We start from the raw sequence: 17842 nt of genomic DNA on the forward strand, positions 1-17842 counted from the left end.
CCGATTGCGCCTCTGACTTAGGCTTCCTAAACTCCTTGTTCAGAGCTTGTTGGGTCTCTGCCAACGTTGCGTTGGGGTTATCAGTGCAATACTTGATGTACCATGTCAGTGCTCGATCTTGTAAGGTTGTGACTAGTTATGCCTTATTGATGTTATCGTCCTTAATATGTTGTGTCGTCCATACAACTCCTGCAACAAACCAGAACAGTTCGAGGTCTTCGCTTCCTACTCCTTTAAAAATCAACATCTTCATCGCGTTCGCCATGTTGAATGGTGGAAGTGGAGGTGGAGGTGGAGGTGAAGGTGTAGGTGTATGAGGTGGAGGTGGAGGTGCAGGTGGAGTGGATAGATGGGGTATCCTTGGGATACCCTATTAACTGAACTGCACTTCGCAGTGTAGTTAGCATCGTCCCTTTGTTGTCACTTGAAGGGGGTTCAATGAGCGGATTGTACTCTGAGTTTGATCCTCCATTTCTTCTAAATAATTTCCCACTTCGCGTAGCCCCAAACATCAAGGTAACGCCATAACCCTCTTTTCACATAACAACATTTTAATTCAAGTCTTTAATGATTCAAAATACTTACCTCGCGGTCCCTTAAAGACCCTATGTTCCGCTTCGCTATAGATGATATTTCTATCGATTGCGAACTCAGTCACAAAACTTCCTAGTGTGCGATCAATCCAATGATCTATGACCTGCGTGATATTGGTTCATGATGCTTCCAAATGTTGCACCAGTTTTGGAGTCCACAATATAGGGTCTTCAAGCCTCCACGTCCCTTGACTATTGGCCAATTTAGACAACCACTCGTGTAGTTAGTCAGGGAAGAAACATAAGAACATGTTGGTCTTGTCTGTGTACAAATATCTCTGCAAACACTGCTCTTTGGACAATTTAGGGCTTCTATTCCCTTGAGCCGTAAACACATGTACATTTTGTTCAAAACACTTCTCGATCTCTTTCTTTGTAGGAAACCATTTATCACACATCTCTTAGATAGATCTCGGTCCCGGCAACGGAACCATTTTTTGGCTTAAGGGGGCCTGACCCAGGTTCAAAGTTATTCGCGCCAACCAACAAAACCCTAACTATTGGCCCTTTCGGAAACAACCTACATAGCGCATGTTGCAATCTCACCCGAAGCAATATTGGGGGACGCTTGAACTAGGTTTTTGCATCTAGAGACCGTGTGATGTGTTTCCTAAAGTCCTTATGGCTCAGATCTGCCTTCGTGCAGATCTATATTCATATGGTCCACTAATATAACTCTATCAAAACGGCTCTCAGACTTTGCGAAGGTCTACGTTTAGGTTTTTCAGACCTAAAAGAAGCAAACTCACAACTTTCACTTAGTAAATAATAACCCTAGATCTGCCTTCACACAGATCTACCCGATTCGAACAGTTATCATAACAGATTTAGTTACTACCTTTGCGAAAACAATTCATTACATTCTTCATGCATGAATATTAAAGATTCCATAGATTCGCGCAAAAAATACACTTTATTTCACATAAACATATCATTAAGCGATAATGCATAAATTTAAACAGAATGTTAATATTTCATGGATCTTCTTCTTCCTCTTCAGCAATCACATTGTAACATTCCATTGCATGAGGCAGCTGTGTACTCCAATCTGGCTGAGCCCATTCGACCTTAGGCATTCTGAATATAGCTGCTTTTATCTCTTGGAGCACTTCATCAATGCATCCAAACCCATCCTCAAAGTTGAAAGTCATTAAGAAACTCTCTCTTAAGATATCCCATTCAATTGTCCCATGATGAAGCTTCGTTTCCAAATACCAACTCAGCGGGATTGTATCTAAGGTATGACAAAAAATGTGCACCCATTATGGCTGTGGCTATGTTCCCCAGACCTTAGCCCATCATGCCAGATGATCGCGTGGATCATCCTTCCCACTGTACTTTTCTGTCATCCAGGTATTAGCATATCGAAACCTTAATCTCATCATTCTTATGTATTCCTTCCATCCAACGAAGCTATCCTTGTGCGTACCCCACCAATGGGCAGGCGTAGCGCGCAATGCCAATTGTAGGGCTTGGAAGCGGTGTTCTTCCAGTATTTCAAATTCGTCTAAAAGCAGATCCACATCAGTCAAACCATCATAATGTGGAAGCTTCTTTACCTTAGTTGAGACACACCGTAGTGATTTGGTCATCATATTGCAACGGAGCGTAGGTACTTCATGCCACTGATTTTGCCAGTGTTCAAGCTCTTCATCTGAGTCTGAGGTGCAGGAGCTATCCCTGTCCCACACAATTCGTCCATCGAATGTAGGATTGATCTAATATTCATTTCGCGTTGTGATCTTGTATATCTGATCCAGGTCATCATCTTCTTCCACAAAGTCGCGAACATGTTCAATATAACACGCTCCTTTAACAGGGTCTAGTGGTACTACCACCTTGAGCGAATTCCTTTCAAATGTCATCTTCCGCTTCTTCAAGTTGACTACCGCATCCATATCGATAGCCTAATCAATTCCTAATAGTGTGGGGTACGGGTTACTATCATCCACTATTTCAGTGATCTCAAAGTCATCTGGTGCGTTAGTGCCCTCAATATCTACCGTTACACCATATAAGCCCCCCATCAGAATAATCTTCTATTGATTTTCAATGCGCCGTTGAATAGGAGACCACTGCAGCACAGGTCTCCCAATCCTTTTACATGTCTACTTAGGCAGGACATTTGCATCCGATCCCAGATCCAAGATTACCTGGTCCATTTCATATTCTCCTATTTGCGTGGTCAACCTCATCTCGTGCCCCGTTCACTTCTTATGCTTACCAATTTTTCTCACAGTGCACTATTCAACAGGGGTCTTTTCTTTATTTGTGCACTTTTCAATTAACTCCTACAGCCCTTCTACTACTTTCTTATCACACAGTAACTTCATATAGGTCTTTATAAAAGTATCTAATACCAAAGGATCTACCTCTTGCATCATACTAGTTTCTAGCATTTTCTCCTGGCTTCCTAAGGTGGAGGCCTCAACGAAGTTCTTCTTTGCTTCCATGAAGGTCTCTTTAGCGTGATTAAGGTCAAAGTCTATTTCCTTCTCAACAACCTTGCGCACCCCCCCCATCAGGCTCAGGCTTCTTGCCCTTATCTGCACCAGTGGCCATAGCACTTCTTCTTACTAGATTTATGCTATGATCTTCTTCGCGGGGCTCCACCCTCATCATCTGGATGTTTTGTGTAGGATGTTGGGGCTGCGTCTTCTTTTCTTGCATCTTTGTCATAAGGATCAGAAATTCCTCTATCACATGGTCAAACTATCTACAATACTGACATGACAAATGTGTGGGGTTTGTGCTCACGCGAAGTGTCCTGCTTCGCCACAATTATAGCAAATTATTTGCCCATGTCCTCGGCCAACTCCTCCCCCTCTTCCCCGTCCTCAACCTTAGAATCCTTCGCGTGCTGCTCCTGCGCCCTAATCCTGAGGCCGGTTTTATGCCTGCATTCGGTAGGTAGGGGTTCTATCCATCATTAGCTCATAACTCCTACAATGACGTTCATCATGACCTACATACTTACAAAAATTGCAAAACAACTGTTGGGGGCTTTGTACAAACTTCTGCAGTAAATGGCAATTATTTGTCGCATGTTGTCCTGTAACCTGACAGATAATGCACCATGGCGTAGCTCCCGCGCTCAGCCCAACATTATTCACTGGTTTAGGGGAACAGACCCTCCCCCAATAAGATAGTTCTTATAAACTGGGCAAAGGTCCTTATCGTGCCCATGGCCCTTGCATTTCAAGCACCAGACTTCAACACGCACCTCCGACTGGGCTTCCTTTCCTTTCTTCAGGCTCTGCAACTCCAGGTGCAACCTTTCCAGCTGTGAGTGAATCTGTTGCACTCCAAAGTTTCTATCCTATATGGGCGAGGCATCCAGCTTCATCGCGATTTATAAGGCTTCTACTTGCGTTGCTATCTTTTGTTGTTACAACAACACTCTTAAGTGTGCCAAAATCGACGCTATATACTAGTCGCGATGCTGGGAATTTGTAATCACCATATTGGCTTGCCCAATCAGGCATTTCAACCTTTGATGTCTCATCTATTTTTTGTCGAATTTCTTTAAACTTAGTCACCGACTGCGCCTCTGACTTAGGCTTCCTATACTCCTTGTTCAGAGCTTGTTGGGTCTCTGCCAACGTTGCGTTGGGGTTATCAGTGCAATACTTGATGTACCATGTCAGTGCTCGATCTTGTAAGGATGTGACTAGTTATGCCTTATTGATGTTATCGTCCGTAATATGTTGTGTCGTCCATACAACTCCTGCAACAAACCAGAACAGTTTGGGGTCTTCGCTTCCTACTCCTTTAAAAATCGACACCTTCATCGCGTTCGCCATGTTGAATGGTGGAAGTGGAGGTGGAGGTGGAGGTGAAGTTGTAGGTGTATGGGGTGGAGGTGGAGGTGCAGGTGGAGTGGATAGATGGGGTATCCTTGGGATACCCTATTAACTGAACTGCACTTCGCAGTGTGGTTAGCATCGTCCCTTTGTTGTCACTTGAAGGGGGTTCAATGAGCGGATTGTACTCTGAGTTTGATCCTCCATTTCTTCTAAATAATTTCCCACTTCGTGTAGCCCCAAACATCAAGGTAACGGCATAACCCTCTTTTCACATAACAACATTTTAATTCAAGTCTTTAATGATTTGAAATACTTACCTCGCGGTCCCTTAAAGAGCCTATGTTCCGCTTCGCTATAGATGATATTTCTATCGATTGCAAACTCAGTCACAAAACTTCCTAGTGTGCGATCAATCCAATGATCTATGACCTGTGTGATATTGCTTCATGATGCTTCCAAATGTCGCACCAGTTTTGGAGTCCACAATATAGGGTCTTCAAGCCTCCACGTCCCTTGACTATTGGCCAATTTAGACAACCACTCGTGTAGTTAGTCAGGGAAGAAACATAAGAATGTGTTGGTCTTGTCTGTGTACAAATATCTCTGCAAACACTGCTCTTTGGACAATTTAGGGCTTCTATTCCCTTGAGCCATAAACACATGTACGTTTTGTTCAAAACACTTCTCGATCTCTTTCTTTGTAGGAAACCATTTATCACACATCTCTTAGATAGATCTCGGTCCCGGCAACAGAACCATTTTTTGGCTTAAGGGGGCCTGACCCAGGTTCAAAGTTATTCGCGCCAACCAACAAAACCCTAACTGTTGGCCCTTTTGGAAACAACCTACATAGCGCATGTTGCAATCTCACCCGAAGCAATATTGGGGGACGTTTGAACTAGGTTTCTGCATCTAGAGACCGTGTAATGTGTTTCCTAAAGTCCTTATGGCTCAGATCTGCCTTCGTGCAGATCTATATTCATATGGTCCACTAATACAACTCTATCAAAACGGCTCTCAGACTTTGCAAAGGTCTACGTTTAGGTTTTTCAGACCTAAAAGAAGCAAACTCACAACTTTCACTTAGTAAATAATAACCCTAGATCTGCCTTCACACAGATCTACCCGATTCGAACAGTTATCATAACAGATTTAGTTACTACCTTTGCGAAAACAGTTCATTACATTCTTCATGCATGAATATTAAAGATTCAATAGATTCGCGCAAAAAATACACTTTATTTCACATAAACATATCATTAAGCGATAATGCATAAACTTAAACAGAAATAAGAACAAGGCACAAATGCAATAGATTTGGTCCAAAATTAGTCTTTATTAGATTCAATGTTCAAATTACAATATCTCCACCGTGTGCACCCAGTGGTAGGGGCCCACGCACTCAGCTGCGGACTTGCCAAGGTCTCCACGCACTCAGTTGCAGGAGCCTTCCCCTTTCGCCTAAGTACAGGAAACAGAGCTTTCCTGCCTTAGCACTTGCCCTTACACTTGTTCTTTACCAAAAGTTCGATATCTAGACTCGTTATGAATCAAATATTTATAGCTTTTCTATTACAATACCATGGCTCGCGGCCTATGGGTGAGTCTCAAAACCATCCTATCACTTACCCATACAAGGGGTTAAAGCCCCTTTGACTCCTACTTAGCTGCGCACTCCGCTTCCACATTTTGCGGAGACTTTACATTCTTTACAAAATTCTACTCAAAAATTGATTAAACTAACCCAAAATTGGCCCTAGGGACCATATCCCAACAGTAGGCCATATTTCCACATACATGAAAAGAATTTAGCTATGTATGTTTCTTCTTCTTGTTTTTTATAACTTTTAAACTTAACTTGGGTGATATTTGGAGCAATGATTTGGAGAAGAAAATGGCTTGTATGTTCGAAGATATTAGATATGGTCAAGATGAAGCAAATCATAACTACAATGGTTTGAGAAAAACACTCATCTTTTACGAGTTAATATTCAACCAATCTTTCTCCTAAATTTAACACAAACTATTTATTAAACCACCAAGCTTGGAAATTGAGTCAAATTTGCCTAACATATTCCATTTCACAAGAGTCTAGACTCTACATTAAACTATGTAACTAAAAATTCATAAAATATAAGCCACATTTACTCTAAAACAAGTAAAGTTTGACATTAGCTTCCCAATATCATCCCCAAGCTTCATAGCCCTTTTTTTTTCACTTCAACTACTAGACACTACTTATCACATTGATTTATTCTATTTGTGAACAAAGTAACATATTTTGTTCATATCTTGGTGTCAATAAAAATGGTTAACATAGTGCATGTTAACAAATGTTATACATCTTCTTATTACAAGGAAGATTATTGTAAGCATGGAAGAGACACATGCAAGGTCACAAAGTTACAAGTCCTTTATGAACATTGTGTACATGCAAGTACCAATTTAAGAGTATTATTTTCTAGCTACCACAATTATTGCATGCTCCTAGAACAAAGGAACTGACAAACAAGTTCCTTCGAGCAAGTAGCATGTAGGTTATTTAGTTCATTTAGTCCAGACAGTGCATGGGTGGCTACAATATATGAGCAAATAGAGTTGTAGTGGCATAGGCACAAGGGTTCTTCAATTCTATTTTGTTTTGCTAAAATTCATAGTATATGTCTAATTTGCTTCTTATAAACTTCTAAAAGGCAAGGACAATGGATGACATGGGAGGGGAAGCAACCCCATGGTAATAATGTGCACAAGGAAAAGGTGAGCATCAATTATGAATTCTCTTCAGCGTTGGTATAAACAAATCTATATGTTCTAACATGACATTATTGTGCCTAATTATTATGATAATGTTTGTTTCAACACTAGCATAGACTTAGTAGTAAGGTGATGTGAAATAATGCTACCTAGTTATTGTCAATGCAATCTCTAGTGAATGATTTAATGGATGGAACCTTTTGTTAAATAAGGGTGGGTGGTTATAGGTGTTATTCTTGGGTGTGTTAGGCTTGGAAGTTCTTGATGTGGGTGATTGTCCCGTAAAAAATATTAGTCATATTAGTGTGTATTGTATTTGGAAGGTTGTGATTATGTGATAAGGTGGGTAGAAAAGAACATATATAGAGAACGAGAATTTGGCTAGAAAGTAAGAAATAATTTAAGTGAGGCCATGCAATTAGCTTATCATGGAGTGGATAAGGGCATAATTGGTTGCATGAAATGTAATGATTAATCTAGTTGCATTGTAAATCCCTTATAATGTTGTCTGCGTGCCATATTAAAGATATGCAAGGAATAATCATGCAAATGCTATGTATAGACTTTGCACACAGAGGAAAGAGGTAGGGAAAGGTACCAACATAGAATAGGAATTCTTATATAACATAATACAACAACAGAGGAATATCCATTCTTGATATAATTCCATGGAAGTACATCTAGATGAAGGAGAGTTCATGAAAGCAATAGTTCTTCCAAGTTGTACAATGTTTTCTCTCACACACACACAAACATACTATTTTTTTCTCTCTCTTTCACACACACATACTATTTTTTTTCTCTCTCTCTTTCACACACACATATATTTTGAAAGAAAAGAATGTTGTTATATTTACTATATATATTTGAAAAGCAAGTAGCAAGTGAAACCACTAGAGCCTAAGTCATAGAGTTCACTAGACTTCAAGGTTGAGGTTTGAAAAAGGACAAATTTCAAGGAAATTTTCAAATTTATTTAGGTACCTCTCGTTGTTTGTCTCTCATTGCTCCTATCATCCTACTACTCCTATGTAGTGTGACCTATCTAATGGAAACTCTTGCTATGCACTCCTCCATAGTGTTGCCTTCACTTATTAGTTACACACTTACCCATTATTACTAGAACCTACACAATGTTGCTTCTATGAGTCATGATAGGCCATTGTTTGGGTGTTGGGATTTGCTATGATCCATGGAGTGTCAAGCCATGACAATTATCTCTTGCTATGTGGAGAAATGGTTGATGAGAAATTGTTTTGTATTCAATATCCAAGCAAAGGTTATGAGTCACTACATATTCAAATGAGATAAGGCACTAACTTATATATAACTATGTTGTGATTGTATATTAAACATTCTAAATAGATAGAAATCTCTCTCTTTTTCTATGTGTGTGTGTGTGTATGTGAAGAAGAAACAATAGTGTTTTCCCTAGTAGAACTTCTAGATATTACAATCTTCCAAAAACAATCTTAGATCTTCAACGAGATCAACAAGGAGCTTTTTGTATCGTTACATAAAACTAGGACACAAAGTTGTGTTTTCAGATGGACCTTTCCATCTAGGCAAGTTTGAAAATTTATTAAAAAAAAAAAGGTGAAAAGTGGGAGACAATCAAGAGGTCATCTCGCTTGAATTCTTGGAGTAGCAAGAATCCTTCTTGCAAGAAAAGTGCATCATTTGAAAGAAATTGACTTTTGCATTGCAATCTTTCTCTCTCTCTATATATCCTATGCATCTTTCTATAAAATATATGGAAAATGTGCTCTCTCTCTCTCCTCCCCCGACACACACATCATCATTATCAAACTCAAACTTGAACCCAAACCATGTAGCTTTCATTGAAAGTGAGGAAATCATAAAGTTCTAGCATCACTCTTCTTTTTAGAGGTTATCAACCTATAACAAATATCTTGTTGACTTTGTTGTGAAAGCAAAGAAATTAAGATCAAATCCCACTTAGATGTCAACTTTGTCACTTTCTTCATTCTTATTTAGAGGTAGGTCTATTCCTTAAAGACCAATTCCCCTAGCATATATATGAAGGCTGTATCCATCTAAGAATCCATTGAATCCAAACAATGTCTATGTAATGTACTATGAAACTTAATATTATGGGTGTGCATAAGTGAAAGATAATGTGTTGAATTAATTATTCATCTCACATAATCAAGTGCATTCGGATCAATATATATTTTATTTTATTTATTCATTTTAAAAATCAATTTGAACATATCTACAAAACTATTTGGTAGACTATTTATAAAAACAATATTAAATCAAGAATATATATTTTATTTTATTTATTCATTTTAAAAATCAATTTGAACATATCTACAAAACTATTTGGTAGACTATTTATAAAAACAATATTAAATCAATTTTCCATAAGATAGCATTCAAGAACGCAGGTTTTGTAATCAGATATAGATAATGTTTTGTACTATATAGCATTCAAGAAAGTAGGTTTTGTAATCAGATATAGATAATATTTTGTAACGACGAGGCTTTAACCATCAGGCTGAGCTTAAGCCGGGGCTAGCCCATTTATTGGATATAAGAACAGATTGTGTGAAGTAGATGCCTTTTGGAAATTTTAATTCTCCAAAATAACTTTCATATTGAACCTCTATAAAATTTTAAATTTGAAAGTTAAAACTAAGTGACTTCGATACCCAACCCCTCTCCATTAAACCATACTCAATCCCTCTCCATGAAATTTAACCCTGTACTTCCATAAAGTTTAAACCTGTACGCGCTGGCTCAGACTAAACCCTACCCAAACTAACAAAGAGTTCCATCGGTAGTGAAACGAAACAAACTACTGCGTCGTACATAAACAATGTAGGTCTGATGAATATATGGGTGGTCTCATTGGTTTAATGTTGTTCTGTTGTTCTGGATCCCCAATTGCTGTCTAATCTGTTGTACCCACAAAGAACCAAATTGTATTTGTCCAGCTGGATATGACCCCCTAATGCTCTGGCCATGGCATGTCTCGAATTGTTTTGAGCTTTTGAAATCTGTAGCTGAAAAGGATTGGGTTTTAATCACAAATTCAAAGGAAGACACGACATACAAGCTCGATCTAGCTATTGTAAATATGCATATATAAGGCCAAATGTAGCTTATTGTGTATGGTACAACCACCAATCTTCACACATCGTTTACATGGACCGCTTCTTCTTTCTTGGCTCTTTCCTTTTCTAGCAAATACAGACGTTCAGCTTCTGGCATTGTCGACATTATTGCACGCAGCCTGGAATTGATTTCTTCAAGCCTTTCTGCCACACTGTCATTTGTAAACATGCCCACAATAACGCGCTGAATGGTTTCCCTGCTTTCAATTAATGGTAGGATTATGATAATCAATGATCCAATAGTGCCCCAAGCAATGGAGATGACTGCCCAAAATGTGAAATATCCACTGCTGAACACCCTTGCTGGAAGTGAAAGCACTGGCCAGAGAATGACAATGACAATGGTAATTCCAATACCCCACTTGATGATCCATGTTTTGGCTCTGTTCAGCTTTTCCTCATTGAATTCCTCTGTCGGTAGGTCTATTTTGTCCTTCTCAACCATGGCAATGGACTTGGTTGTCTCCCAGTCGTAATTTTGGGGCCATACAAGACTACAGGCAGCATGAATTAGTCCCCCTGCTAGTATTGATACGAGGTTTCCTGCAAGCATGGGTGCATTCTTTCCTGTCGTGTCAAGGTTAACCCGCCCATATTCCGCTTTTGTCACAGAGAGCCATGTGATTATTCCTACCACACATCCAACAATTGTCCCCGCTATGGCTCCTACTGCATTCGCTTTCTTCCACAGAAGCAGAAAAGCTACGGGCATTACCGCGGAACCAATCAGCACTCCCGTGGCTAAATACATCCATCCAAGCGAAATGCCAGCCTTGTTCAGTGCCACTGCTAGGACTCCCATAAAACATCCAAAGACGAGGACCATTGCCCGAGAAACTTTCAGAATTTGCTTTCCATTGGCACTGGGATTGATATAGGTACGGTAGACGTCATAAGTACAAAGTGAAGACACTGCTATAAGTTCTGAGGAACCGGCAGATGTCACAGCCCTGCAGACATAATCAGTTATTAATTCATCGATATGTAAGTAATAGGTAATTCAATTTATTCATTTACAATGTAATTTAAGAGATATATTTTGCATTCACATATGGCATATCTTATAAATCTATATGGAGCTATATAAATCTTGTACTCCGTATTTGATGATGTCCAATAGATCCTGTTCAGGTCTTCCAAGGACGATAATAAGTTTCACTTAATTTCATTTCATGGTCTGTCTCTTTCTCTCACACATCCATGCAGAGGGCCAAGCAGCCTTTCATGTTCAATCCTAATATACTTGCTTGACGTGTGACATGAAGTTTTCTTTTAGAATTCTCAATAATCATCTTGTGTACAGACCAAAAAGAAGTCCATGAGACTCACAAATACATGTACAATATCCCAACGGAATGCCTAAGGCATCCCCATGCTAAGAAAGACATAAAAATGCAAGTGAAAATATATCGAGAAAGCTCCATAGAACTGCACTTCTAGAGATCCTATCAAGAGACAACTACATAAACCATCCATCTTCATTGAATACCATAACTTAAAGAAGTGGCTATAGTCATACGAGCATTTGATGCAGTGTCAGAGGAAATCGAGTAGTCCCTGGCATGGAAATTGTACTAAGTTCCCAAATATTACTATCAGGTCCAATGAAACAAGTCATCTGTCATTGTGGAGGACACCTAATCTGTTTGGTATAGACCTATAAGGCCAGCGACGAGTTCCACAAATATGATTATGCTCTCAACTTAGGCCAAATACGAGACAATCTCTAGTCACTCCACAATTTTGAGCTGGACTTGAGTCTCTCTTTTGACCTACTGCAGAGGTAATAAGCCAGAAGAAGCAAGTTGTAAACAAAGAGGTAGAGGAATTGTGCTTATCTCAAGACAAATGGCGCTTATAAATGGGGTTAAAAACACTTGATTTTTACATTTAAAGATAATACTAAGAGACCTGTCCAAATCCTTGGATGATAAATGATATCGCTGGGCTACCAATCAAGTCTATAATAGATTGGACATTGGAAGATGAACTGATCTTTCGACTCTACTTCCAAAGAGAAAAGTCTATGGGTAAGTCGTTTACTCTACGTTCAAAGGGAAAAGTCTATAGTTAAATTACTCTAGCTAGCTGTAGCACCATTCTGGTGTAGTTAGATGTTTACAGGGTGAGCACTAGACCTCAATGTGAAATACACTTATATTCTTATTGCAAGCAGTTAGATACATAGTTATCCTGGGTAGTTTTCATAAATGTACAAACCAATGTTGAAAAAATCAGTCAGGGAACTTTGTTGGGGTTTAAAAACTGAACACTGCAGAAAATTGACAAAAACCTGGCAAACACTAACAAAGACATTTTCTTTTTCATTTCTTTCTAATGCCCTTTTGGCACCCTCTCACATGTTCAAAAAAATTTGGGTTTTTTGTTTGGCCAATTTCTTGGCTGCGAGGATAACTTGGAAAAAATATGCTGATTTCTCCATAAGCTTTTCAACTTTGGTTTACGTATAATAAAATTATTTTCTCAGATCTACTCCCAGAAAGTTGGTTTGTGACCTAGTTATCCAAGGCCTTTGTTTGATCTTTAAATGCTTCTATGACAATTATTATTTAGCAGCCTTTGAGATGTCAATACTTAAGAAAGATAAGCAATATGACAATTTTTTTTTAAATGAGTGAACATTGGCAAGAATGTAATATCCCTTATTATTATTTTGCTAAAATATCAAGAGTTTTTAATTCAAAAGTTCGTGGCATGAAAATTTTATCCCAAAACTCCATACAATCATACAAATTTCACAAATGGAAAATACCAGCAATGTAATAAAATATGCAAACCCAGAAATAAAAATGTTGCAAGTACAACCCTATTTTATTGAAGAAATTCTTTGGAGGAATTTACCTAAAATTTTGAGATAAAACTGGCATTGTACTTCAGAAATTTTTTTGCCCAAATATGGAACCAACTCGGCCCTTCCATTGAGAACTCAACCAGGAAATATGACCTAGAATTTTGGCTTGCCCAGAAGAAACAATTCAGCTTCTGATTCGGCCTCTTTTAACCCAGCGATTTGTGCACCAATTAGCTCAAAAAATCAGTCCCCAATTGTTAGTTTATGTAGCTCAGACAGGTGTTCTAGTCTCAGATGGTGTCTATGAGGCTAAGGAACACAGTGGTTTGATTTTTTCCAATACCTAGAAAAAGTTTCCAAGGAAAATTACCTTAATTAGAATTAATTAGCTAATTTATTAATTTTCTTAAGCCTAACTTTGGAAAATGACTTATTTAATAAGGATTAATTGAGGTAAATTGAATTTCCTCTAGTGACTTCTAGAAAAGTCATTTGATGGGGTCAAGATGATCTTAATCATCGATTGAGATTACATCGTGGCCGTTGATTGCTCTATAGATTTTCCTGTAGATACACAACTCATGTAATGTACTAAAACACAAGACAAGAATCTACTCTATTCTTTAAACAATGGAAACTGTAATATTCCTAATTAGCCATGGCTAATTGGAATATTCGATTTTGCTTATTTTGCCTTCTATAGTTTATTATGAATAAAAAGGTGAGGAAAAGGGGACATGACTCACCTTTAGAATAAAAGTCACTTCCTAGTAGCACAACGTTATGATCTAAAGGGGAGCCAAGGGGGCCAAAGGGGGACGCAGAGATAGAGCCCACGCAGACACTTGGAGGGACTGCGCAGAAGGGAAGAAACACGTGGCAAGAGAAGAATTACGTTGGAGAAGGTGGGCCTTGGGATTGAGAGAGGCAAAGGCTATAAAGGAAAGAAGATCTTCCTCATTTTGGCATTCAGTTATGAGCATTTGAGATAGTCACTTTGACGTAGAGCACGTTGGCTGTTTAGCTAGTCTGCAGCACTGTTTAGTGCATTGAGTGTCTCCGTTTGGAGATCTCACCCTTAGCCTTGGGGGACTTCGAGTGCCTGCTCGGGCAAGGTATTTCCATTAGCATTTCAGCAGTAGTTTCATCGGCATTTTGGCAAGAGGATTGAGCACCTTGGAGGATTGCACAACACTGAGAGGGATGATGTAGTTCTTTCTGGCAGGAGTTTTGGATTGAGGGTTTGCAGTAGGATTTGTGCTGGGAGATTGAGCAGGGGATCAGCCCTTGCATATTGGAGAGTTTTGGCAGAGGTTTCAGGTAGATTTCTGGAGGGTTTCATTCAGTGGCAGTGCAGAGCATTGAGGGACTGCGCAGAACCCCAAGGGGGTGATTTTCGGGGGTCAGCTATTCCAGGAAAGCTTTCTGGGTTTTTCTGGGTTTCTTGAGTAGAGTCTGATTCTAGAGTTTTAGCATTTTCCGAGGAGGGGAACAACCCAAATCCTCATTTGATTTCCAGCAACAGCAGCAGCACGGCAGTTCTCCAGCAGCTTCCACGCAGTTCTGAGAGAGGCCATTCCTTTGCTATTCTGAGTGTATTTCTTCACTTGCCTTGTGCAAGTTGAGGTGCCATATTTTTTATCACCTCCTGTACTCATTCTATTGCTCAATATATTAAAATGGCTTAGCATTTCTCTCTGCATTTCTTGAGTATCTACTTATATTGCACGTTTATATTATTATATATTGCATCACTGTCATTTTTATCATTTTGAGTTTCTTGGTTATTATATCATTGTACGTATTTGGTTGGAGTTTACTGGGGTTTGGAGAATATCTTTGAAATGGGATATTACAGAAACTAATAGATCAATGAAAACAATAATCGACAAGAGGAAGATAATCAAAGACACATAACACAATTGTTTCTATGGGGAAAGCCACTACTCAAAACCACGACTATCTATTGCATTAATCAGAAATCTGAGTGATAATACAAAGCTTGTTCTCACAAGAACAATTCTTGCACAAGTATGATCTATCTCATTGCTCACAAGCTAGCTCAGGCCAACACTTAGCCTATTAAACTGCTCTCCAAGCCCCTACTTCCTTGCACAATTCCTAGAGGAATTAGCCTCTATTTAATTAGGAAATCCTTCTTCCATAATTGCGCACTCCAATCTTAGGCCCTCAACTGATTGCATGCACCATTTGTACAACTTGAAAAGTTATACAACTGATAGTACACTGTCCCTGCACTCTAATCTCAACTAGGTCTTCCTTTGAACTGACATGCATGAGTTTCTCTTGAGTGAATTTCCAGTTAGCTGGAGTAGCACTGAGGGTGCACCAGTGCACCAACTCACTACTAGACCTCTACTAGTTCCACAAATAGTTAGCACTAATTTAACTCAGTCAAACTGAGTTATCTAATTACAACTCAAATAAACTCATCATGGACCCTGAAAATTTAAGGAGAACATATACATAACTACAGAAAGACTTCCAACTCGAAATTCCTAAGTTAATTAAATCAATTAAACTTAATTAAGTATTTACAAGTTGCTATGAGAATAGAATTCAATTTTAATTCACAGTTTAATTTAAGGAAAAATTAAACTGGAATTTATTGTTCCCATTTCTCAACACTCCCTCTCAACAAGAAAAGGTTATTAGCTACACCGATTCTGTCTCTGTGAAACTCGAATTTACATCTTGACAATGCCTTTGTCAAAATGTCAACATCTTGCTCCTCCGTGGTGTGATAATTTCTAAAGAGAAATCCAAATGCAGTGATTAATATTATTTCTTCTACTTATTAACTTAGAAATAAGTTATTCACAGTGTTCTTATGACAAATATCGAAATAAATTCTACTGCAGCCTTCACAATTAAAATACTGCGGAAAGTAAATGCAAAGAAAAATACTGGCACAAATACAATCACAATGACACGGTTGTTTTTGGACAATCGTCCCTGGAAAAACCCAATGTGGGAAAATCAGTGCAGCAGATGAGGGTTTCTTTATTATTCTTCAGCAAAAATCTCATGTACAAGTTACAACCAGTAGAATAGAATAGGATTCTCTGTGAGAAAATTTACAGACGTTTCCTGACAAGTTTCTGATCCAAGAGAAGTGCTCCTCTTCCCTTTGCGTCTCACTGTGTCCCAGCATCAACTTTCCCACGTTGTCCCAACGTCAAAACTGCCCCACGCAGTCCCAGCGTCAAGTTGCTCCTGCGCTGTCTCTCCCTTCTTCTCTGCATCTCCTTCCCTTGCACTCCCGACTGATGTTGATTACCCTCACTCTCTTTTCCACCTGCAACTCTCCCTCTGATTCGATTTTCTCTTGCCGAACTTCGACCAGTGAGAAAATCAATCTTACTTGGGCAACTGAGTATCTGCCTCTGGTGTATTCTCCAAGTGCCCATCAAGCCTCCTCTTATAATCCCCTCGTTGATCACTTAACAACCTAGATTAAATCCTAATCAATGGCGAGGATCATATTGACTTGATCTCCGCCTTCTTCTAAAAGTTTCACCCACAGTTTAGATTAATACCCATTAATTTTTTTAAGTTCCTAAGTTTAGACTTAGGGTCCTATTAAAAATAATTAATTATTTTAATAAAATTGTCTCCAGGTGGAATTTCCCAAAATGATTTATGGGTATTGGAGAATGCATGTTTCTAAGCCTCCCTGCAAAATTTGAGACATAGAGTACATCCGATGCTACCAGAAATCAACATGTGGGAATGTACTCCAACAACATAATCCGCCTCAATACACATTCGCGAAGATGATGATATCGGATATCAATATGCTTGGACCGATCATGAAAAACTGGATTTTCAGAGCGTTTGATACAACTCTGATTATTGCAATAAATCATAGTTGGATCCATTTGTTGACCAAACAAACCAACCAGAATCTTCCTCATCCAGATGGCCTCACATGCTACTTGACTTGCAGCCATGTAGTCTGCCTTTGCCGAACTGAGTGCAACCAATCTCTGTTTCCTGCTGTACCAAGAAACTGTTGCTGACCCAATACTAAAGATCCCTCAAGATGTGCTCTTCCTGTCGAATGGACTCCCTGCCCAATCTACATTGATGAAGCCTTGGAGCTTCACTCCCTCTGTCCGTCTGCACCACAATCTATACTGGGCAGTGCCCTTGAGGTATCTCAACACATGCTTTGCCACCTTCCAATACAACTTGGTAGGCCTAACCATCGCTTGACTAAGCTAGTTAATTGCATAGCACATATCCGGTCGTGTGTTCACCAAATACATGAGTGAACCCACAAGCTGCCTGTAAACAGTAGCTTCCACTACTTCCCTCAAAGTAGCATCCTCTTTCCTCCAGTTACCTGCTAGAGGAGTCTCCATGGGTTTTCTGCTCTCCATGTGAAACCTCTTGAGTATCTCGTTGGCATACTTTCCCTGAGACACAAACAGTTCCCCATCACCCTGCCATACTTCCATGCCCAGAAAGTAATGCATGAGCCCCATGTCCTTCATCTCAAACTCTCTTGCAAGGTCCTCCTTGCAAGACTTGATCAGCTGATCATCACCTGTCAAAATCAAATCGTCGACATATAACACAATGATCAACAATTTACCTTCCACCACTATGTGGTACAGGTTCGCATCCGCTTCACTCTTGGTGAAGCCCAACCCGGTGAAGTAGCTATCGATCCTGGTGTACCAAGCACGAGGTGCTTGTGAAAATTCCTAA

The 17842-nt window shown here is 39.3% G+C and overlaps 1 protein-coding gene across 1 annotated transcript in view; it reads right to left on the reverse strand.

Moving 5' to 3' along the window:
* Nucleotides 1–9617: 9617 nt before the first annotated feature.
* LOC149250304 (urea-proton symporter DUR3-like) overlaps nucleotides 9618–17842 on the reverse strand; it is a 423880-nt gene continuing 415655 nt past the window's right edge. Inside the window, exon 8 of the mRNA XM_089456425.1 lies at nucleotides 9618–11243. Within this exon, the coding sequence (XP_089312551.1) occupies nucleotides 10310–11243 (934 nt within the window). The 3' untranslated portion in view covers nucleotides 9618–10309. The remainder of the gene's footprint in view (nucleotides 11244–17842) is intronic.

Source organism: Pinus tabuliformis, chromosome 7, assembly GCF_031772625.1.
Source record: "Pinus tabuliformis cultivar Carrire ecotype Pingquan chromosome 7, CPIR1, whole genome shotgun sequence".
In the NCBI taxonomy this organism is placed as follows: Eukaryota; Viridiplantae; Streptophyta; class Pinopsida; order Pinales; family Pinaceae; genus Pinus; species Pinus tabuliformis.